The sequence below is a fragment of the Camellia sinensis genome, chromosome 2 (genome assembly GCF_055761805.1).
Source record: "Camellia sinensis isolate YWXY chromosome 2, ASM5576180v1, whole genome shotgun sequence".
NCBI lineage: Eukaryota > Viridiplantae > Streptophyta > Magnoliopsida > Ericales > Theaceae > Camellia > Camellia sinensis.
In genome coordinates this window covers 162,962,660-162,987,976 of record NC_138962.1, presented here as the reverse complement: position 1 = coordinate 162,987,976, position 25,317 = coordinate 162,962,660, and the positions used below count along the sequence as shown (strand labels likewise).

The window sequence follows — 25,317 nt, the reverse complement described above, 5'->3', positions numbered from 1 at the left end:
GCATAATTAGAACCTCATTATGTCATAATTTAAACATATTGAATTCTCATCTCAAAAAATAAAAAAATCTATATAGAATGATATGGTAGATTCGTATCTATTTATTTTAAAGCAAAAGATTCATTAAAGTAATTTATTTATTTTTAAAATGTTATGACTATATCATTCAAATGATTCTGTTTTATAAAATTTATGTTAACAGTTAAAATAAATAAGTAAATTAAATCATAACAATTAATGATCCCTTGTTATCTGGTTGTGTGCCCACTAGCTATTATGTAACCCTCGTCAAACTTAGGTTAGTAAGGGTATTCATATCAATCTCTTTAAATTTTTGGTCAAATTAAAATTATTTTGTTATTTTAATTAGTCACTTTTTAATACTTACTGTATCAAATTCTCTATTCTAACTTATTCTTATTAAATATTATTTTATTATTATGTTTGTTAGCTTTTCTTTTTTTATTAAATTGATAAGTTACTAGCCAAAAATTTTTTTTTTAAAAAAAAAAATTGCCGTTGACTGGTTGACCGGCTGGACTTTCGAGCAAACATCCGGTAGCACACAAGTAGCGATGAACAGTGCCTCGCTTGTTGTAACGAGTTACTGTAACTATCGTAAATTTTGACGAGCTTGAAACGAGTTTGCTAGAGTTCATTTTTTGAAATTTATTAGCTAAAAAATGATTTTGAAGAGCTTAATGAGGATGCTCTAAACGAACTAAGTTATTCAAGTTCGACGTGTGTTTAATTTGTTAAAAAATATTTAAGATCAGTTTGTTAGGTAAATAATCAAATCAAATCAAACTAAGCCTTAAATTCCATTAAATGAAGTTATATCAAGGATCAACCTTGAGTCCACATAATTAAGATTGAGTGATTTAAGTAGAGAAATGCGTTTGGGGTACTATGCGATAAATGAGTACTCATTAAATTAAAAGGAAAGTTCTATAGAACAACTATTAGACTAGCGATATTGTATGAGACGAAATGTTGGGTAATTCGCATCCCCACAATCAACCTCTCTGTCTCACAAGTGTATTTTTTTTAAAAGAAATAAAATAACAAAAATAAAAACAAAGGACGGCACAAGGAAAACAAAAAAAAAAAAATAGTTACGTAAATCTTAACTACACAACTCAAAAAATGCTAAAAATCCCCATAACATTTCGTTCAAAAAAAAAAAAAAAAAATTATAACACACTGCCTCCCACACCTATTCCCCACTAATCAACAACACCAAAAAAACGTAACGCACGTGTAAAAGACAAAGACCACGCTGCTCCGACCATCCAAGAACACCGCCGAAGCTCTCCAACAACCTATTATATGGACCATAAAAAACTAAATTATTCAAACTTGGCTCGTATTCATCTTATGAAAAACTCAATTGAGATTGGTTTATTATGTAAATAAGTCAAAATTAAACATATTTTAAAACTTGTTAGATTTTCAAACAAAACTTAAATAACTTAATACTTCAGTTGACTTGACCCGTTTATCACCCGAGTTAGATGTACTAATTAATTTTTCTTAATTAAGGAGTTGCTTAAAACGATCTAAAAGTATACTTTTTAACATTTTACAAAGAGATGTGCAAAAAAATAGAGAAGTAATATGATCAAAATAAATACACTTATTTAATTTATGCCAAATAGTCTCTAAGACAATTCACAACATAAAAAAAATTGAGTTTTAAAAACCTGCCTGTAAGATCAGCTTCTTCTTTCTCACATTTTTTTCCCCATCACATATCAATTTCTACGTCAACTTCACCGAGTCAATGAAATGATATCAAAACCCTCTCAAGACTTCATTGTGTTGAAATTTGAAAATCAATGCTTCATGCATGCCTGGGCGCTATACCTTTTTCGAGTCTAAGGTATACATTTTCACATCGACTTGCTTTATTGATATAGAATTGTTACTTAATTTTTAAAGAGAAATTAAGAAATTTTTAACAATAAAAATTAAGTTAAGACCTAGTAGGTCATAACCAAAAACATTCAAGGTTCGGAAGCTTAGATACAAAAAGAGAAGACCATTTGCATGAAAGCACTCTCGTTTGCCTAATTCGAAGATTGACCTCTACTTATTCTTTATTTTAAGATTTTAATGATTAATTGTTCACAAAAATTTATTTTATACCTAAATCCCTTAACTAACTTAAAATTACGTGATTTGAAGAAAAGTGGATATTATTTTAGAGTAAATGAATAAATCCATATTTACATAAATAAATAAATAAATAAATAAATAAATTCATTAGAAAAAGTGGATTTTGATAATTCATAGCCTTAAACATAAATTAAAACAAACAATTTTGCATATAAAGAGCATATAGATGTGAATTATTGAAAGGCAATACAAAAGCACAAGCACATGCTATGAAGAGTTAGAAGACTTACTTGGATGCTTATTTTACGCGTCTTACATGCAATACATGAAATAAATATGACCTAAACATGCAATTAATCATACAAAATATGTACTTAGGCCTGGTTTAAGGGTTCTAACATGATTTAATACATAAAAGGACAAGCAACACATAAAATAATGCAAAACTAACCTACATGATGCTTAAATCGGGTCATGCATGCTGATTATATGATTATAATAAGCCTAAAATACATGATGTTTTAATAAAATAAATGAAACATACGAGAAAAGACGAAAAACTTTGCAAAGATGACAAACTACGTGATGATCATGCCATTCTAACACCCCTACATGATTATATATTGAAAAATGAACAAGATGAGGTACTGAAATAAGAAGAAAGAGAGATTAACTGACTGGTTTTAAGAAACTAAAGGGCAAATGCTAAAGAGAGCAAGAAAAGCCGAGTTCCTTACTTGCAAGTCTCCCTCAAGCTTGGGTTTCAAGTTATGGTTGAAATTCTTCAGTCCTTAGAGGCTCTTTGAGGTTTAGAGATGCTATAGGTGGTGTGTATTTCAAAATTAGGGCAAATGAGGGTGAGAGGGTGGTTGTTTGGCTCTCAAAAGCTCACAAGAATGATTCAAAGTCGTAACTCCTTCAAAGAGAGTGAGAGGGGCTTTATTTATAGAGCTAAAGGAAGGTTTTGGAACCCTTCTAGGGTTTCATCGCTTTCCCTTCCGGCGTTCCTACAAAAAATGCACCAAAATTGAATTACCAAAAATAACTTTGCAATGCTTCCATGTGCGCATGTGCAACGATTGTGCACACGTACAAACAATGTGCGCCCTCACATCTAACACGCGCACAGGCATTTTGCCTTGGTACACGTGCCATGCTTGCATGCACAAGTACGTGGTCCTATGGTTTTAGCTAGCTTGCAACATAAGTAAGCTCGATATGCATTCTAATCAATGTTTTTGATAAAATTGGTCACTAATTTTGGAAAATACAATCAATCAAAACACAATCAGATTTTCTGGAGTTAAAAAGGTGGTTCTTGACAAAAAAACAGTGGGTAAAATTGTAATTTTCATAAAAAGTTAATTTTTGGCCAAAACAAGTTTATTACAGCATCTCTAAACAACTTAAAACTTTCTAAAAATGAAGTAAGTCATTTTATCATCGGGAGGCTTGCAAGCATCTGAAATCTTAGGATCAATCAAATAGGGTGTCTACAACATGCAACTGAGAATGTCCTAAAATAAGCAAAACAAAAAATACATATGTAAATTTTACATAAAGATAAATATAATAAAAAAAATATACAAAAATTTAAAACTCATTTAATGTGTGCCTGCAACAAGATTGTAAGTTTAAAATAGTTATATCAAAATTGCAACTACAGCAAGCAAAGCAAATGATCGATTAAACCCTATAATCTCCTTTCTTTGCAATTTAGGACCTGTTTGAGAAGTGATTTTTTGTATTTATTTATTTATTGCAAAAATATGTGATGAAAAAAATTAATATGTTTGAGAATGAATTTTTAGGATTTTTTTTATTTTACGAAAAAACTTCTAAAAAGTAGATAAATGATAATGAATCTTTGTTTTTTTTATGAGTTGAAAATTTGTTGATTTTTTTTTTATTTTTTATTTTTAACTTTTTGACTAAAATATTGAGTTGCCAAATGACACCTTAACCTAAAATGCAATCCTAACACTGCAATTTATTGGACTATTGACTAACTTGGCCCTCTGAAAATGTCCACTAATGATCAAATATATGGCTAATTGTAGGTATTATTGAAAGTGAAATGTCTTAAATAATGATACATAAACCATGAACTTAAAAAACTAAACATTAGCGTAATAAACTATATACACTTAACCTTATTGTTGCGATGACTTTGATGTTTAGTCCAATACATTTGATGTGTTTTTTTTTTTTTGGCAAACGATAAGAACTTCATTAATATATCAAGCATACATAAAGTTAATATGACAAAACCAACTAAACAAAGATAAAAGAGCAACAATGCATTTGATGTTTGCTAACCTACTAAATTATTTGACTTTTGCTCAAAAGTCAGCCCTCTTCTTCTAATTTTATTCAAACTTTGTGACAGGACAAAAGACCTCAATGATTAACTAGTCTTCATTATGAACATTTTAGCACTTTTTTTTGTTAACAACTTGAGATTTTTAAAAGGGCGAATTTCAACAAAGTGGAACTGACCAAAAAAAAAAAAAAAAAAATTTACAAAAATATGTGAGGTGCAAGTGGTTTTGTGATGGGGTGCAAGTAAAAGGTTGTAGGGGTACAAGGGAAAATGTTTGAGGGTCACAATTTTGTGGTCATAATGGCTCAAAACTATCAAAACGACGTCGTTTTGAGTGCAAAACATGCCAAAACGACGTCGTTTTGACAGTTTTGAGCCATTGTGATCACAAAAATTGTGGCCCTCTAGCATTGTTGGGGGTACAAGTGTGGCTTTCGCCCCTTCCTATTTGTGTAAATGTTTTTTCTCCCACTAGGATATAATTAAAATCCAAAATAAATGTTTTTTCTCCCACTAGGATATAATTCCCCCATTTTAAAATCTAAAAGTCGTTTTTGGTGTAGAAAATTTTTGCTTCTAAGAAAAGTTGAGAATAGACAGCTTTAAACCTAATTCAATGTAGAAAGGCTAATTACAAATTATAAATTGTAAAGTTAAGAATAAGGGAGCTGTTAAGATGTGCACCTCAATAAGATGTGCACATCATATACACATCTATTTTAAACCATCAGATTTTTATAAATTAATCTCAGCCACCGATTAATTTAATTAGGAATATTCATAACCTATTCAACCGGTGGTGACCTTTTTTCAAATTTCTTCGGTTTTTTTTCCCCCAAAGCCCCTGTTTTTGAGACAGCACGCAGACGTTCTTCTTCGACCTCGAAGACCATCCCTCGAAGACCATCCCTGCGAAGAAGACCTACCCTCGACTTCGCCTGAAGGTATGTCTCTCTCTCTCTCTCTCTCTCTCTCTGCAGCTTTTTTCTCTCCCCCTTTCTCCATATCCATTCTATGAAACCCCTTTCCCCCCTTTCGTCTCCTATAATTTGCTCTAATGAAGAATGGAAGTTCTATTACGTTGTGTTTGGATTTGTAGATTTTGGATGAAAGGATTTGAGGATTAATTATTCAAGGAGAATAGCTCAAGTTTAGATATAATAGTTGATATATGGATTTCAAGATTAAATTTAAGAGCTTTACATCATGATAGATTATGATGAATGACAGCCTTTACACTATGGTTTAGAATTATACAAAGATCATAGCAAATTACTCATCTTCTTACTATACAATATCTTCTCCTAATCTATTTATTACAATCATCTCTCCTATATTTGAATCTCAAATCCCTTCATTTGAAATCCATCTATGCATAAAGATTCTAACTGATTATAACAAATAATTAATTTATCTTTCCTGCCAAACAATTGATTTCAAGTAAAACACTTAACTTATTCAACTTTCAGTTTTCTTTAATTATTTCTCTTTTGTTAACCTTTTTATTGATTATCTGCTCATTGTTAGCTTTTCAATAACTCTTTTTAAATTCTTGAATTTAAAAGATGACTACACAAACAAACACTACAAAAGCAGCAATTTAACCTATGATGACCAAGTTGGTGTTTGCAAGCCATTTACAAGGACAATGATTTGCTGGAGCTCCAAACAGGCTGAAACAGCACCCTTCAGTCTAAAATTTAGATTAAAGGGGTCTGCCTCCATAGAGTACTAGTACAAAATAATTCAAACTATTCAAATTGCACAACAATACTTGGGTACAGTAATATACTATTTCTTCAATAAAGATAAAGATAAAGATAACGAGATTGCGATTTTCAATCAATCAAATAGAGAGAAGCGACAAATGATTCTTCTTGAGAAACAAATAAAAATGTCTTTGTAAAGAATTAAGAATTCAGTGCTTTAAAAGATATTTGTATTTCTTTTCTTTTCTCTTTCTTTCTTTTTTTATATAAACGCTATTTATATATACCCTTCATTACCCACAAACGCTAATGATCAAGCTGTGCCATTCATTTTGAGTGTTCCAACAAGTTCCTTTGTTTTGGATGAAACTAACAAAATATACCCTTCATTACCCACAAACACAATTGTATTAGAATCGGGCAAAACCTCAAAAACTTCCAAGCTCTTCTCTTCCCGGCCAGTCAGTGGACCTATTTTACCGTAGCTTTCACTAGATCGAAACTATAGAAAAACTTTCTTCTTCCTGATGCTATTACTTGAGATCCATCAGGTAAGAAACATGCCTTTCAAATGGGACAATCATCTAGGAAAATGCTTTGTATTTTGGTGTTCCTTATGCCATCTATCAGAAAAAATCTGAGTTTTTTTATGTAATCCAGCAGTAAGGAGCAATTGGGCATTTGTGTGGAACTGAACTGAATTTATTGGAGCATTGGAAAGATCATCTGCATTTGCATATACTAATCTCAAGTACTCAAGGAGTCCAGGCAATAGCTTCACCCTGCTCTTCACAACGAGGTCCTCATTTGTTCAAAGAATGTCATCTACACCTTCAACATCTTTACAACCACGCGCAAGAACTACCCCATTTTCTATATCAGAATCTTCATCATCAGAGCTGCAATTCCTTGGCTGTGAATCACGTTGGGCCCACTCTGTTCCCGGGTTCAATTTTACATGATGAGCCCTTAATCTGGACACATGCGCAGAACCAGAGATCACACTCTCGTCCTCTTCCTTCCTCCGCTTCCTCAATCTGTTGACTTTAGCTATATTTATACTGGCCTTTTCTTCTTCATCATCCACCCATACAGGTTTCCTTTGCCCAGCTTCGTCTGCATCATCACTACTCTCCCGGAATTCTGCATCATCTTCATAAACAGAAAGTACGCTATTCGCAGACTTCTCTGTAAAGAACAAAGCAGAACTTTTGTCAACCCCACCTCTCAGTTCCTCATCATCTTCCTTTCCAAACTCAACTGGGGAGTCCAAACAACCAAACAAAAAGGTCTCTAACTTCATCATTTTTTTCCCTTCCTCAATTTCCAATTGTTTGTCGTCTTGCTTGCGCTCTTCCTTTCTCTTCTTTATTTTGTATGTAATTGACTCTTGTCCTCTTTTCTATCTTCAATCTCTTGGTCAGCTTCCAAGAGTGAAGGCTGGTCAGAAGCCTTCCGTTTAACCTTCTCAAGTTGGTCCACATTTTGAGAAATCAAACTCATCTTTTGTAAAAGGGCTACTTCTGCATAAATCAACCAGTAGATAATAATGCAGTCACTAACAATATCGACAGGACAAGGATTCTCAAGTTTTCAAATAACAAAGAAACTAAAAACATCCACACATTGAAACAGCAGCCTCAACTACGATCATGGGATGCACAAAAGAATACTCGAACAAACCATCAATCTTGGTTTTGGTTCTTCAACCAGCAAACTTAACCACCAACACCACTCAAAAATACCCCCAAAAAACACTTGTATACAAAAAAGATTCTATTCTATTATACAACATGAGCACCCAAGTTGTTGTGAACTCCGTCATGCTATTTTTAACAGATTCAGTTTCACAAATTTTGGTGGCAAACATGAAAATTAAAATTTTGCATTAACCACACATTTTACACAGCTCAAAAAACTGCTTCAGTTTTCATATTTTGAATTGAATTGGACACTTCACAACATTTTTCACCAATCCTATGCACACACATCACATCTGCCACCAGTTCTAGTTTTGTTTGTTAACAAGCTTAAAATAATTGTGTACTGATGCACAACTCTGTTACATACAAAACCTTGAAAACAATTGAGAAAAACATAATCAAAACAATACAAAGTAAAGATAAAAAGCTTAGAGCATCCACAGTGGGCTACCAAAGGAGCTGCCATTGCCAAAAACTCCCCCAAACAGAAAATAATATTTTTTAACAATTCACCAAAAAAACAAAGAGACTCAAAACAACAACAATAATCACAAACAATAATCAAGCAATATCAAACAAATTTCAAGCAATCTCAACAAATTTAAGCAATTCTCCATCATCAAAAAGACGATTTCAGAAAAATAAATACATGGACTTCAAGATGCCTGAGGGGTTTCAGACGATTTTAGGAATCCCAAGCTTCGTCTTTTTCATCTGCTTCATCTGCTTGCTTCATCTTAGGGTTTGTTTGTGTGGTTTGGGGGTTTAGGCTCCAAAGGGTTTAGGGTTTAGAGAGAGATAAAACATCCATGGCCTTTGACTATAGTTTGACCCCAATATTTCTTACTGTATCTTAACAAAGTTCTAAATTCTTTAATGGAGACAACTTTATTTGTTTTTATTTTGATTCATAGCAATAGTGGTAGTGACAACACATACTCATCACTTCTGCTACTATGTCCTACATACTAAAAATTTCTTCAAATGTCACTGTTTTCATGATATATTATAATACTAGTGAAAGCAACTATCTTTAAATACTTTGGTAAAGATCCAATGAAGGTACCTGTATAAGATAGTGAGGGGTGGTGGGCTGGCTTCTTTGTCAATTGGCATGAGTGCATTCAATATAAGAATTGTACGTTGCAATCCGAAGCAATAAAATGGACATTAGGTTAACAAATGTGTTACATGAACTCTTTTACTTCTTTCCATTTATACTTGTGTTCACTAAATATGACAAGATTAAGGGTGACTCAATTAAATTCACTAATTTTATATAATATTTGAAGAAGAAGACAATTACATTAGCAAGTAAACACATTTCGTCTCAAACAAATAGAGATACAAATTGATGTATATTCCTAAATAATTGACAATATTTGATCAAAAAATATTATGCAATATGCAATATATATGGGTGTTTAAGAGGTGTCCCACACTCTTATTGAACTTTTGAATCTAAAATCTAGATTTAGGAATATGTGGTTACCGAGTTATCAAAAAAATGATCCAATAGTCTATCCAATCAAATAATATATATATATATATATATATATATTTTGTTTCTTTCTAGATCTTTTTTTTTTCATCTTTTAAGTGATAAATCAGTTGGTGTTGGTACATTTGTTTAACTGTTTATGTAATGGTTATTGATTCTTTGAACAAAAGTAGTACAGTTTCATCTCTATTATTGGTTATGTAGTTTGTTAATGTGAAAAGATGTGCAAAATAATATTTTTCATACATGGATCCTTCCTTTTCGCCCCATAATCATAAATCTCCTTAAGTATTGTCTTCTTTACTGACTCTGTTTCGATGTTCTGTTGTTGTTTGTCACAGGTCCTCAATTTCTACATCTTAACGTAGAAGTAAAGCTATACCTCCTCCCTCCCTCCCTCCGTAGCAGTTGCATTGGCAGGTGTGCTTTTTAATTTATTTACTTTTAATTAATAGCAAGTCACTGCCAGGTGTGCTTTTTATTTATTTGTTTATTTTAATTGATAATAGGATACTTGCAAGTGTGCATTATTTAGTTATTTTCTTTCAATAAATAACAGGGCACTAGCGGGTGTGCTTATTTATTTGTTTGATTTTATTTAAAGTAGGGCACTGGCAGGTGTGCTTTTTTGTTAATTTGTTTTATTTTAATTGATAGTAGAGTACTTGCAGGTGTTTTTTTATTATTTCCATTCAATTGATAGCAAAGCATTGGTGGGTGTGGTTATTTGTTCATTTTCTTTTAAGAATTGATAATTTATAGCAGAGCACTGGCGGGTGTGCTTTTTTCTATTTTCTTTTAACAATTGAAAATTGAAAGCAGAGCACTGGCGGGTGTGCTTTTTTCTATTTTCTTTTAACAATTGATAATTGAAAGCAGAGCACTGGCGGGTGTGCTTATTTGTTCATTTTGTTTTAATATTTGATAATTGAAAGCAGAGCACTGGCGGGTGTGCTTTTTTCTATTTTCTTTTAACAATTGATAATTGAAAGCAGAGCACTGGCAGGTGTGCTTATTTGTTCATTTTGTTTTAATAATTGATAATTGAAAGCAGAGCACTGGCTGGTGTGTTTTTGAATTTATTTCCTTTCAATTGATAGCAAAACATTGGCGGGTGTGCTTATTTATTTGTTTGCTTTTAATTTATAGCAGGGTACTGATGGATGTGCTTTTTTATTTATTTGTTTCATTTTAATTGATAGTAGAGTACTTGAAGGTGTGTTTTCTTATTATTTGCGTTTAATTGATAGTAAAGCACTGGTGGATGTGCTTATTTGTTCGTTTTCTTTTAAGAATTGATAACTGAAAGCAGAGCACTGGCGGGTGTGGTTTTTTATATTTTAATTTATAGTAGGGTACTTGCTGGTGTATTTTTGTATTTATTTGCTTTGAATTGATAGCAGGACACTGGCAGGTGTGCTTATTTATTTGTTTGATTTTAATTTATAGGAGGGCACTGGCGGGTGTGTTTTTGTGTTGATTTGTTTGATTTTAATTTATATAATGGCATTTACGAGTGTACTTTGTTATTATTTGCATTTAACTGATGCCAAATCTGCACATCTGTTGTCTACGTGCACATCTGTTGTCTATGCGATTTGTTATGTAGATATGACGGATGAACCTGAAAGTAGTAGGCAGAAAGAGGTCAACAGTAAAATTGACAATCAAGTTGCTCCGGATGGCAAGGATGATGTTGTCGATGGGAAAGAAGAAGGGTTAGCTTCCCAAACCTATGATTGTTTACGAATGCTTACTAAGGTTGATGTTTTGCAAATGAAATTCAATTCAGAGGAGGATGCTTATTCTTTCTACAATGCATACGCTAGGGTCATCGGTTTTAGCGTACGAAGAAGTAGGAAACGAATTTGTGGAGACAACAAATTTGTAGAGAGTAGGAAATGGGTTTGTTCAAGGGAAGGTGTAAGAGAGAAGAAATACTTACAGCGTGTGGAACGGGTGAGAACTCCCAGGGCAGAAACTAGACTTTTTTGTAGTGCCACATTTCGTGTGCGTTATGACAAGACAATTAAAAAATATGTTGTGACCCACTTTGTAGGGGAGCATAACCATCCCTTGGCAGCACCACACTGCGTCCCTTTTTTGTGGTCACATAGGTTTGTAACAAGTGCAGACAAAGCTCAAGCAAATGCCATGCGCAATGTGGGTATGACAACGAGTCAAATCATGGATTTTATGGTCCATCAATCAGGGGGTTATGAGAAGGTGGGCTTCATTCACAGAGATTTGCACAACCAGTTCCAAGCTGAGCGCAAAGTACAACTCGCAGAAGGGGATGCAGAGGGTGCCTTAGGATACTTATCAGCTAAACTAGATGCAGATCCATTATTTTTTTTCAAGTACAACGTCGATAAGGATAACCGGTTGGACAAGATTTTCTGGGCAGATGGTAGGTCTCGGATGGACTATGCTGCATTTGGTGATGTATTGGTATTTGATACAACTTATCGTACAAATCAGTATAAGAAGCCATTTGTGATTCTAGCTGGCGTGAGTAACCATTTTATGACAATCATATTTGGATGTGCTTTGTTGCCTGATGAGACAATGGAGACATACACGTGGGTGTTGGAAACGTTAATGGAGGCCATGGATGGACAAAGACCCATCTCTGTTGTAACAGACGGTGATAGGGCAATGTGTCAGGCAATCGAAAGAGTTATTCCAAATTGCAGACATCGTTTATGTTCTTGGCATCTGGAGAAAAATGCCTCAACAAATGTCCACATACCAGAATTTACTAGTGATTTCGCGCAGTTGATGTTAAAGAAATGTCAAATTGTTGAGTTTGACAATGCGTGGGCTCGTATGGTGAAACAATACAAGTTGGAGAACAATAACTGGGTGTTGGAGATTCACCGCAAGCGTGATAAGTGGGCTGAGGCGTATCTTCGTGGTCACATGTTTGCTGGGATGAGGAGCACTCAACGTGTCGAGGGTATGAATGCATATTTCAATATGTTCCTACAACAAAAGGTAAAGTTGTACGAATTTGTAGCACAATATGATAGGGCTCTTGCTAGGATGCGTGTTAATGAGGCAGAAACAGAATCTAAAACAGATAATAGTTTCCCGGTTTTGACTACGCCATTGAGAAGTTTGGAAAAACATGCAGCTGAGCTCTTTACTCGGAAGATTTTTTCATTGTTTCGACGTGAAATCAGCAAAGAGGGTAAATTGTTTGTGATGGAAAGAGTTGAGTTGGAGGATCGTCGCACCTATCGTTTTGGTGAGTACAAGGCACCAACAAGCACCTGGACGGTTGAGTATTTTCCAGCAGATATCACAATAAAATGTTGTTGCTTGAAGTTTGAATCGTTTGGCATCCCTTGTTGCCACATGGTTGCTGTCATGAAATCTGAACAATTAATGTGTATTCCACCAAGTTGTATCTTGAAGAGATGGACAAGACGTGCTAGGTCAGGATATCAACAACCAAGTCTTACCCAAATTTGTAGCACCCTAACACAGACAGCCCGGTTCGGTATACTAAGCTCATGTTTTAGTGAAATGTCATATTATGCCTCACACGCAGACAACGATTTTGAAGAGGCAAGGGAAATGGCTTTCCAGATGACATTGAAGATGAAAAAGCGCTGGGCAATGCGAACAAAATATAATACCGAGGTTGGGGACAAAAATATTGCACCCAAACTATGTGGCGTTGGTGATCCTAATGTAGTGAAGACCAAAGGGAACCCTGGAGGGACATCTTCTATGGGTAAACCTCTAAAACGAAGGCGCTGTGGGTATTGTAGGTATGGTACTTTAATTGCAGTCCTTCTTCCATCCTATTGCATGTACATGATTATTAAAATTGTTTATGTGTTATTTGCTACTGTAGGAGCATCGGACACACGAAGCGAACGTGTAAAAAATTGGCTTCAACTAGCCGGAGAGAGGGTAGCGACTCAGACATTGAAACATTCTTGAACACAGAGTTGGAGCCCCACATGGAAGATATTGATGAACCGACAAATTCTCAAGTGTAGTTTAGTTTTATGATGAGCCTTATAGTGATTGATACATTGTTTTTGCAAGGAGACATTAGTGCATATTAGTTACGTTTTGTTGATGTCTTAGGTGTTTTTATCTTTCACAATATCCATAAATTCTTAGTTTGGAGAATCATTTAAAAAATAAAGGTAAATAACTCCAAATATGTTTGCTCGAATATTGTCCTTAAGTTGGATGAGCTGTCCTTACGTTGGATGAGTTTACAATCACTAGTAATATTGCAATGTCTATCTCTCTCTCTCTCTCTCTCTCTCCCTCTCTCTCTCTCTCTTTTTCAGCTCTATTATTTGTTTTTCTTTTTAATGAATAACAAAGAATGCATAAATATGGCTATGTCACCCCAAACGTGTGGGGCTCCCTTCATATTTCAGTTTTGATTTTTTGAAATTGCCTCGTTTTCTTATCAAAATTGACATTTGTCTACGTTGTTCTACTTGTAAATTTCTTAGTTTGGGGATTCATTTAAAAAATAAAGGTGAATAAATCCCAAATCATTTTGTTGAAATACTTGACCGGTATTTCGGAAGTGTAAGCCTGCTAGACCTTGGAGAATCATTTCCTGATATGTAGTTGTAATATCTTAATCTTAGTTTTGACACTCAAATTTAGTGTGATGGTTCGTTTTTTGGTTTCTTGGCACTTATGATTGGTTTCTTATGCTTAAAATATTGGCATTAAAATATACAATTGCTATCAATTTTCTCGTCCTGTGCTTTGAAACTGGGCACTTATGATTGGTCTCTTTTTGTTGAATGTTTTTATCCAATCAGTCTTTACTTTCTTTCCTGCCTGCCTGTGTCTCAGGCAATTTGTCATTTTTCTAAGCAGACTAGTGTGCAACTCAGTGCCCAGTTTACTTTTTGTTTTTGTTATTTGTGGCCCCACCCCCAGGGAAAGAAGGCAAAAGGATAGTCATAGAAGTTTTGGGTAATTGTATATAACCTGTTGTTCTTTGCCACCCTTTTGTTTTGGTATATGTCGTTTGCAATTGGTGGTGGTGTGCCATATTATTCCTTATTGTGAGAATTTATGTGGACAATTGATAAAATCTTGTTTAACTTCCTTGACCCTATCTCAGCGGTGGCCCCGGTGGGTAGGCGAAACTAGTTGTCAGAGATGGGGGCACCGAGGGGGGTCTTGGCAGGGGATGGTGTGGGGTTGTGAGGAAATTGGTGCTGGAGTCGCTGAATTTGTTATGCTTGCTTTTACTTTTCTTTTCTTTTTTTCTTCTCATTAATTGTTTGCAATGAGTAATTGATTTTATAATATGATGAGACTATGATTGAGAACTTTTGTACTTGATTAACATATGGTAGTAGAGGTATTTTAGATGTTGAACAGGGTCTTTTATAACAGCTGGTGAAGGCATTGGTGAGGATAAAACTGATTTACTTACTAGTAATGGTTGATTGGTTTCTTGAATGAACACCATCTTTACAAAATTTATCATTCCTTAATTTTATTTGTAGCCCAATTAAACCTTAGTAGCATTATATCGCAATTTTATGTAAAGGGAGGTTGGTGTATTTATGCCAAACTTGTGAGATTCAATGTAATTTACCCATATAATAATTGTGGATGAAGATCCTCTCACACCTGTTGTAAACAATATTTTATAGTTAGTGATGGCATTGTTTACAGATTCAAGTGTGTAGAGGGTTATTATTATCCGACAGGTAACCGAATTATTGAAATCTGAATAGGACATTGCTACTTCATATATTTTTCCCTATTCCTGAGAAAAGCTTTTGTGATGTTAAATCAATCACGTACATTTGGCTTATGTTCCAAACTTAGTATCTGTATTCTATATCTCCTTCCAATGCTGATGCTGAGTACTCACTTTCTGTTTTGCAGCAAAAAAAAAAGAGTGATGGTTGCATCTGCATTTGGCGAGGACGAGACAGGTAGTCGTCAGACTCGGCTTACAGTAGAGGACTTGAAGTACCTGTTCATGGTCTAATTAGGGTATTCTTTATAGTGTAATTCAGTGCTCATAGTTCAATAGATTCATTATTATTAGCAGCAGCAGCAGCAGCAGCTACACAGTCGAAGAAGCTTTTTCTAACGATAGATCTTTGGCAGTTGCTAGAAAAGAGCGGGCTTCATTTGACAAAGACATCATGCGATTTGTGGGAAGAATTGACATGATCCGATTTTTTTAACAATTGATTTGTGACACATTTTGATTGTATAGGATTTGGAGTTCAATAGCCAAGTACTGAATATAGGAGCCCAGTGGAGATTCTTTTTTTTGGTCTGAATTGTAAATGCTTTTCCATTTCTTACCATACAAATATACTTATAACATCGCTTTGATCCGGAAATGTGATTATATTTTATTGTGGTGGTTCTTTTTTTATTTGTTCTATTCTAGTGGTTATGTTTGATGACATTATGGAAGAACCTTAATAGTCTGAAATTTGTTTTTGTTTGCACTAACTCATGTTTGGGAGTAATGTTAATAGTTTGGTCATAACAGCTCATTTTTGTTTATGCTATCATGCTGATGTTACTATAGTAGCTGGATGCTCTTCTGGATGGATATGATACAATGTTGCACTGGTTTAGTTGATGCTCTGGCACCCTAAGGTGGGTGCTTATTCCATGTATTTATTTTTGTTTTTAGTGATTTACAAAAAAATATTTTCACAATTTTTGTATATTTTTAAGTGTATCTACATTAATTTGATTTAAAAAGTTAAAAAAATAAAATAAAATATGAATTTTAAAACAAATTGTAAAACAATCAAGATGAATTTTTCCTTCTTCACTTGTAAAACAAATTGTAAACAATCAAAGCCTTCGTATGAATTTTTTGAGTGATTGTAATTGTAACAACTAAGAGTACTGCTTCACAATCTTTAGCACTAAGTAGATATTCCATAGAAATTGGAAAAAAAAATCCAAAACAAATATACTTATTCAAGCATCCACAAAAAATTGCCAAACCAAGTTAGTTACATTTGTCCAAGCTTCTTCAGCCATAAAATATGCTCATAATTGTAAAAAAAAAATTAGTGGCAAAAAGGATGTTTGTTATCAATCTTTCTTTTTCCTTTTGGCCTTCCGGAGCCTAACGTACCTGTTCAAAAGGAAATTACATAAGTAATGAGCTGAGCTTATGAAGGGCATAAGTTGTTCATGGTTTGGGGACGTACCTCTCTTTGTATGTGTCCAACCGATCCATAACATCAATATACTTACTGTTCGACAAATCTTTCACTAGGTCGACTAGCAGCCTAAACCTTTCCATCTTATCAAACTGAGGAAATAGAACAGACAATATACCATCAACAATACCATCATACGACAATGTCATTGTAGTAGTGTAATTATGTGGTTAAACATGAAATAGTCACCTTGTGTATGCCGGTCGGCATGACAACACCTTGCATATACTTTATGACGAACATACCACAGTCATAACTTCATGAAAAGATGCATGTGAAGGTCAACCTTGTGTGTAATATTAATAGGAGAGCCAAAATTGGAGAGTGAAGGAATAATTTTTTTAGTATACCTATCAGTCTTATGTTGGAGACAAGGGTCTTTCAATCTCTCTAATTCAAATTCCTTGACGTTTGCAACATACTGCTCTCCAAAATAGTGTTGCAATAACAAATGCATTGTTTGAACCTATGCATGAGCGTAGTAATATAGATTATGATGTTTATTTTACCAAAGACAAAAAAAAAATTACTTAATTAAATGGCCTACCAGTTTCGTTGCCATTAATTCTCGACTTTCATAATTTGTGCGACTAGGACGCGAGTCAAATAGGTAGGCCATGCGATGTGCCATATCTATCTTGACACAAAACCAATGTTCTCCATTGTCATTCACCGGAATATATATCTAAGCAACAATAATAACAAAACTTAGTGCAATGTTGCCCAACCAATTTAGAAAATGAAAAATAAATAAATAATAATAATGCCATAAAACAGATATTAAAAATTTAATAATAGCAGTACAATGGAGAGGATATTTAGAATAGTCGTGCAAAATGTAAGAGTGCTTGACCCATTACTTCTTCACAGGCATGAAGCTTCCCAGTGTATCGAGACTCCCCAAAATATTCGTCGCATAGCTTTGCATGGTCCGTCCCATTCAAAATATGTTGCTACATTCAATAATGTACAAGTATGCTTTAGTAAGTGTACATCAACACCCAAACATTAACATGACACACTATACTACTCACCGATACATATGTGGGAAAGTACCATGTACTATGACACTTATCCGGAAAAAGCCTTCTTTGGGCATTTGTCAATTTTGCTACAACTAAATTGATAATCTACAATACATGCAACAAATAATAATTTCAGACCTATATCATTGAAAATGACATCACATAGCAATATTGACATATGAAATGAACACTTACGGAACCACGAATCCAGGTTTTTGGTTGTAATGAGCACAAATCTAAGCGGGTGGCAAGTTCAATCGGCGTGTAAAACAGCTCCATCACCACAATATCCTCACTGAATCATGTGAAAATTGAAGGATTAAACTTACTGTTAATTGATAGAGGAACATATAAACTCAATAAAATTACCTGTCTTCCAAATCCTTATCGAAGCAATATTCCTTCAGAATTTTTTCCTCGGCAGATAAAGGACATGGCCTTACAATTCGTGCAGTGGATGACTTGTGAATGTAACCCAATACATAAATAACAAATTGTCAAACTTCGTACAGTGTGTTATAGGGGATTGGAGATCAAGAACAATAACAGAATGAGTAATAACCTCAATAGCATCGAAATTGGCGCCAAGTAGTTTTCCAAGTAAGTTCAAACTCTACCACAAATTGCAACCAAAACACCATTAAAACCAAAAATCGTGAAATAGAGTATCACAAATGAATAACATCGTATAATACATATATAATCTACATGACTTACTTGATCAAACTTATCATCCTTTGTATCGAGAGACGAATCTGCTGCATTGAAGTCAAGTATTGTTTGGGTTGGCTTTTTTGGAATGGCTTTTCTCTTGTTACTAGCGATGGCTATATAAGATATTGTCTTTCCACCCCCTCATCTGAACGTCGAGTGCACCGACCACCATATGGACCAGTTGATGAACTAGATTCATCAACAAGTTGGAGTTTTGGATTTTTTTTCCTTCGCTTATTCTTCAATTCCACTGTCATTTTTTTTTGCTTATTATTCCTCCCTTGTATCTGATGTGTAATGGGAGCACCATTTGTATCAGAAGAACCATCAATGGCATAAAATAATGGTGAATTTGTTACTTGTTTTTGAACCTGGGTGGTTTGATCATGAAGATGGGAATCCAATTTCAAGATTGATGGTGCGAGCAGAATTCTATTTTCATCCGTGTTTTTTGATGCTTCCATAACAGCAGGTTCTGGCAGTAGCACAGGGGTGACATGTTCCACTGTAGGTAGAATCGTAGATTCTACCACAACATCATGTTTTGGCGGGAGAACATTGGTCACATGTTCAACTATAGGTACACCTGTAGATTCTAGAACTCCATGTGCAACTATGTCAGCTAATTTATTACATTGGTTGTGATCCACTTCTCGTTGCTTTGGCATTTGTGGTGTCTCCAATCTTTCCATGACCTTGGGAATGGAAGAATTAGCCATTCCACTTTTAACAATGACAACTAGTTCTTCCAAAATACTTTTAATGTCACAAACAGTCGTCTCAATTTTTGAAATCCGACTATCATCAATATTTTTCATTCCCTCGCTTTGTACTGATGGTGGCATTTGCTCTTCAACAACAAAATTAACAGCAACCTATTTAAAGACATGTTATAGAGAATTTAGTTTTCCATTTCAACATGAATAAAAACAAACAAAACCAAACCTAAAAGAAAAGAAACAAAGGATGACCTTCTCATTCTGGTAACCTCCTGAATTTTCGAATAGTTTCAATGTCTCTTTTATTTCTGCATCGCCCCAATCAGCCAAGCAAGGGACCGATCGAGCACGAGCAACATGACAACCACTCGGAGCAACACGATCAAAGTAAAACAACTGCATCACAAAAATGTATGAATTTAACACATACTATGCAATGAAATAGGCATTAAAATCAAGTATTTATAACAAAACAATTATTAATTGGTTGCAAGTATACCATTATAAGAAATAAGCATCCATTTGGTTGCGATTGACTTTTTGAACTGTACTTGCGTAAACCACGAACAAGGAATTGAAGAGTGAACTTTGACCAATTATAATCCTTCATGCCATCCACATTCTGAACGAGGTGAATGAAGGATTGCTTAACAACATCCTTTGTGGTTGGGCATAAGAATGCACCTAATATATATAGGGCAAATATCCTCTTAAATTCCTCTCCAGCTCCATCGGTTTTGGTTAAATAATCTCTCAAAGCATTTAATTTGATAGCACCTTGGACAACTCCAAGTTCTTCAAATAGTTTGGGAAATTCTTTTGAAGATTTATTCAATTCTATGGTTTTTCCTTTGGCAGGAATGCCCAATAACTTGTGAACGTCTAGTTCTGTAATGAGGAGTTGTCGGCCATGAACATTCAAGGAACAAGTTTTGGGATCAAATTTTTGAATCAACCATTCACAGAGGTCATGATCAAGCTTTGTACATCTGAGATTCAATAGGCCCCCTAAACCACTGTTACTAATTGCATCATGTTGTTCCAAGCTCAATCTTTTGATTATTTTAACAATTGATCTCAAGGAAATTCGCGTTTGGAAATGCCACTGAAAAAGAATATAGTGGGTGTTAGAATAATTTAAGATAAACAACTTCAATAAATTAACAATAGTGTGTGAATCAATTTATGTGAGTATATGCAAATGCGAACACGTTATTACAATGTGTGAAATAGTTCATATTAAAACAATTCGTTTTTTGGTCTCCCTATATTTCACCTTTCTTGGTTTTGTGGGAAGGGGACCTTTCAGCTTGGCTTGCTTATCAACAACACTACACCTTCCCATCTCTTTGTAATCGTTATTCTCCTCCTTCCGTTGGGTTCTCCGTTGATGTCCTATGTCCTTTGTCATCTACATTGCCTCAAAAGTGAACATAATTGATGCTTGTAGAAAAAAAACGGATACAGATAACATTAAATATGATAACAATATGTGGTAAGCAATGTGCAAACCGTGTCGGTGACTTTTATTTGTGTTTCTTGCTTGCTTTTGTTTTCATCTTTGCTACAGGTTCAACCAAATGAATAATAAGGATTAATATTTCAACCCAACATAACAAATGCAATTAAAATAAGAAATTGAATAGTGTGAAGAAATAATACTTGTAGAAGAAGAATGCCGGTGTAAATCGTTTGTGTATGCAAGGTTTGTTGCTTCCTTCGCTCATTGTGTATTGTTATATATTATCTACACAAGCAAATCGTGAAATAATCGTATGAGGAAAAAATTAAATCAAGTTAGTCAATGCGAGAAAAGTACACAAAATAAAAGAAAAATAATAACGACAAACTGTTCAATTACACATTGTTTATAAATATAAAAATACAAAATAAAAAAAAAAAAAAAAATTAAATGAGGCAAACAAATAAACATTGTTGTTGATTAGATTAACTAGCATCTACTTTATTAACATTTGACACATCAAACTCTATTACTATATCGATAATCTCTAGAATTTGCTTCACATTTGCCCATATGCAACCAGCAGTCCTCCACAGCTTAGTTTTACCTTTCAATGTCCCAAAGGCTCCATTCCTCTCTCCCTCACCAAAACACCATTCTCCCCATCACCCTAAACACTCAAATTTTTATTACCATAAATGTACACACCACCGGGAAGGGAAAAACAAATCTAACAAAACCTCATACCAACTTCTAATCAATTTATGACTATCAGATGAATATGTATATGTTTTAACAAAAGCTTTATTGTCAATACAACTACAAAAGTTGAAGTTGTAAGTACCAATTTTCTTTCATTTTAAAAAAATTAAAAAAAAAATCTATCCACTATCACAACAATATCAGAAAAAAGATTTGCTCTATGAAAAAAAAAAAATGTAGGGCAGTTCCCTGAAATAAGACATGAGAAAAAACATGTAATACGTTGAGGCTGCCCACCAATACAATTTAGGCCGGGTGAAATTGTATTCCCACACAGTTTACACTGAGAACCCATTTGGATTGGCCTCAGAAAAGTACACCAGCATTTTCAAATTAACAAGAAAAAAAAACAAATCAACAACAATAAATTCACTCCATTCCAATCAACAAACAATGACTTGCCACGATTAAAAGCACATCTAATCCTCAACCAATTCTTTCAACAGTCAATATTATTACTTGAATTTGATAATTTTTTTAAAAAAAGAGTACGGATTGATTTAATCACAGTTTTACTCAAATTTAAATGAAAAGAAGAAAAAAAAAATTTAAAAAGGAGTACATGATCGGGATTATATTTCTCATTCTCATATACAAACATATATATATATATATACGTATGTATGAACCGAAAGATTGTCGCACCAGGATTGCTAGGTGATTTCACACAGGTTTTTTTTTTTTTCTCCTCTTGTTGCGGTTGGCCTCTTGGCAACCATTGTTCTGCTTTTAAAACTCATCAAATATATAACTCATATACATTAGGTTTCATATTAGGTACATCATACTACGTTTTAAACACATGAACAACACATATATACAATCGAAAAATTGAATGAACACATAAAAATCCAAACAGACCAAAACAGGTTTAAAACAGGGAACTACAATCAACTTACATGAGTTTACAATCAAAGAAAACATACCATACGTCTCTACATCATGAAGGTGTTGGCTAGTAATGGTGGTGGCAGCAGCAACTGTGTGGTTTCCAGCAAAAGGAGTACACGGCTGTAAGAGAATAGGAGGCTGAGAAAGAGAGAATGGGAGAAAAGAAACGTGAGGGACAAGGGTTATAAAAATTGATCTCAAGGGTTTCGTTTGGGTGGGATCTTTTGGGTTCCCAAATAGGCATTGGTTGAGTTTTGAGGAAGTTTAAATTTTTTTTTTTTTTTGGAAACAAAATATATGATTATTGTAATGGAGATGGATTGACTTCAGCCCACAATATGGACCGGATCGTGTTGTTTGGGCCTTCTTTCAATACAAAACCCTTTATTTTGTCATGCGTTTTGTGTATTTTATTCAGAAAAAAAATTAGATTGATCTGATAATGAATCCAAAAATTAATGAAAAAAAATTCAGCTTGTTTGGTTCTGGTTTTTGGAAAACATTTTTCATAAAATTCTACTTTTAAATTTTTCGTATTTTAATGTTTGCAATGACATTTTTTAATATTTTAAGCATTTTTTTTAAAAAATTCTAGACACACCTAACATAAATACAGTTAAAAAGTATAATATTTGTGAAAAAAAATCTGTACAAAATACACTAAATACCAAGAAAAAATAAAAATGAAAAGACAGTACATTTGTCGTATTTTTGCATACTTATTAGTTTTTAAAATATTTTTTCACAAATATTTTACTATTTAGATACATCTAAGTAAGGTGCATCTAAAAAAGTAAAAAAAATTACTTAAAATTTCAAAAATATTCACTAAAAACAGAAAAACACAAAAAGCAAAGAACTCAATTTTCAAAAGGTGAATTCAAAAAATTGAAACCGAACACACTGATTAGATTCTTTTCACTTTGGTCCAGATTGTAACAATTGTTATAGTTCTGTGATGGAAAATGCCCCATGGGTCAAGTTTACCTAAATTTGTACCAAATCCTCTGCTGTAGACCACCTCAACATGCAACCCTCCATTATAGAACCCTTCCATTTACTGCCTACCATGAACCATCTATTTTGAAGTGTGAAAACAAAGGTCTCCAAGTGATCAAGGTAGGAAAGTTAATTTTAAAAATTCCAAAGTTTCCCTCAGAAGTTAGCAATTGGACCAAAGTAAGAAAAGACAAATAATGTAGTCATTAGGGTGGGTACAGTGAGAAACAATATATATCTACGAAAAAAAATACAATATATTATTTTTGAAACGCAGTAACGGTAAAAAAGTTGTGACCGTCTATGAGATAATAGGCAAGGGCTAATACCAGTACGTGCTAGAGTCATAAATGTGTCAAACTGATTCATAGGTGACGTCATCATCTCGACATGAAGATAACATGACACTAGTAGCGGTAACAATGCTATTATACTGGTCTAAGTCGATGATGAAAGTTGTGTTTCAGTGGACCAAAGGACGTGATTAATCAAAGCTTTTATGATTTTTGGGTGGGAAGTCTAAATTCTCCGTAATTTGGCTCAATGTTGTGCCAATTACTGAAATCAACCCAAATCTTCATAATTTTTTTGGTTGTTTGATGTCAACCTAGACCACACCAATTGCGAATGGCCAACCAATTGAGAATGGAAAAAATTTAAAGCAGCCCCTGATCCACCGTGTGACTCTCATGGATAGCTTCTCCATGACAAATAAGACTTGTCACAACTGACGGAACGTAATTCGGAACCGTAGGTAGAGAGTTAAGGCCGAATACGCCTTAAACTTACTCGAAAAATAGCTTTTCGGGGAAGAAAATTCAAAACAGCCTCCGAACAACCATGTGACTCTCACGGATAGCTTCCCCATGATAAATAGGACTTGTGACAACTGACGGAATGTAATTCGGACCCGTAGATAGAGAGTTAGAGCCGAAAACGTCCTAAACTTAGTCGAAAAAGGGCGTTTCGGGGGGAAAAATTCAAAACAGCCACCGAACCACCGTCTAGCTCACACGGACAGTTTCCCAATGACAAATTGGACTTGTGACAACTGGCAGAATGTAATCCGGACCCGTAGGTTAGGTGTTAGAGCAGAATACGTCCTAAACTTAGTCGAAAAATGGGGTTTCGGGGGGCGAAAATTCAAAACAGCACCCTAACCATCATGTGGCTCACACAAACAGTTTCCTAATGACAAATAGGACTTGTGACAACTGATGGAATGTAATCCTGAGCCGTAGGTTGGGAGTTAGAGTGGAATACGCATTAAACTTACTCGAAAAATGGCGTTTCGGGGGCAAAAATTCAAAACAGCCCCCGCATGACCGTGTGACTCTCAAGGATAGCTTCCCATGACAAATAGGACTTGTGACAACTGACGGAATGTAATTCGGACCTGTAGGTTGGGTGTTAGAGCTAAATACGCCCTAAACTTAGTCGAAAAAGGGCGTTTCGGGGGCGAAAATTGAAAACAGCCCCCGAACCACCATGTGGCTCACACGGATAGTTTCCCCATGACAAAAAAGACTTGCAACAACTGACGGAATGTAATCCGGACCCGTAGGTTGGGAGTTAGAGTCAAATACGCCCTAAACTTAGTCGAAAAGGGCGGTTTGGGGGTAAAAATTCAAAACAGCCCATGAACCACAGGGTGAATCTCATGAACAGCTTCCTTATGGCAAATAAGACATGTGACAACTGACAGAACATAATTCGGACCCGTAGATAGAGAGTTAGAGCCGAATACGCCTTAAACTTACTTGAAAAAAAGCTTTCCGAGGGCGAAAATTCATAACAGTCCCCGAACAGCCGTGTGACTCTCATGGACAGCTTCCCCATGGAAAAGAGGGTTTGTGACAACTGACGGAATGTAATATTTGGTTTGAGACTTTTAAATCCTCTGCTTTCTCAGCCTCGAGACAAAGAAGTATGTCATTCAGACTTTAATGTTATGCTTTTTTAGTTTTCTCGTTTCATTTAGAGTAGGAAATTTAAAGAGAAATAAATAAATAAATAAAATCAAGATTATGGTTTGTAGTATTGAAACAAAAAGTCCACCGGCCAAATTTTAAACCAAAGTTCCTAAGTAATCTTTCCAGATTAGAACACTTAGGCTTCTCATTTTTCTTTATTTGCCTGCTATTACAGAAGTAATAGCTACAGGAGTTGGAAAAGTGGAG

At 34.5% G+C, this 25,317-nt stretch overlaps 1 protein-coding gene and 1 pseudogene across 2 annotated transcripts; one reads left to right on the top strand and one right to left on the bottom strand.

The window, feature by feature from the left end:
* Positions 1 to 6,219: 6,219 nt before the first annotated feature.
* On the bottom strand, positions 6,220 to 8,640 carry LOC145820428 (U3 small nucleolar RNA-associated protein 18 homolog pseudogene; annotated as a pseudogene). Its single transcript, XR_014361971.1, has 2 exons — positions 8,503 to 8,640; positions 6,220 to 7,673 (listed from the first exon to the last, which is right to left on the bottom strand). The product of XR_014361971.1 is annotated as a U3 small nucleolar RNA-associated protein 18 homolog pseudogene (transcript).
* Positions 8,641 to 10,965: 2,325 nt separating this feature from the next.
* On the top strand, positions 10,966 to 13,367 carry LOC145819205 (protein FAR1-RELATED SEQUENCE 5-like). Its single transcript, XM_082913162.1, has 2 exons — positions 10,966 to 13,133; positions 13,220 to 13,367. The coding sequence occupies exons 1-2, from the start codon at positions 10,966 to 10,968 to the stop codon at positions 13,365 to 13,367; spliced, it is 2,316 nt and encodes a 771-aa protein (XP_082769288.1).
* Positions 13,368 to 25,317: the final 11,950 nt, after the last annotated feature.

Coding starts and splice junctions, on each gene's coding strand:
- LOC145819205 (XM_082913162.1), top strand. CDS start 10,966: ATGACGGATGAACCTGAAAGTAGTAGGCAGAAAGAGGTCAACAGTAAA. Junction 13,134..13,219: donor AGGCGCTGTGGGTATTGTAG/GTATGGTACTTT, acceptor TTGCTACTGTAG/GAGCATCGGACACACGAAGC.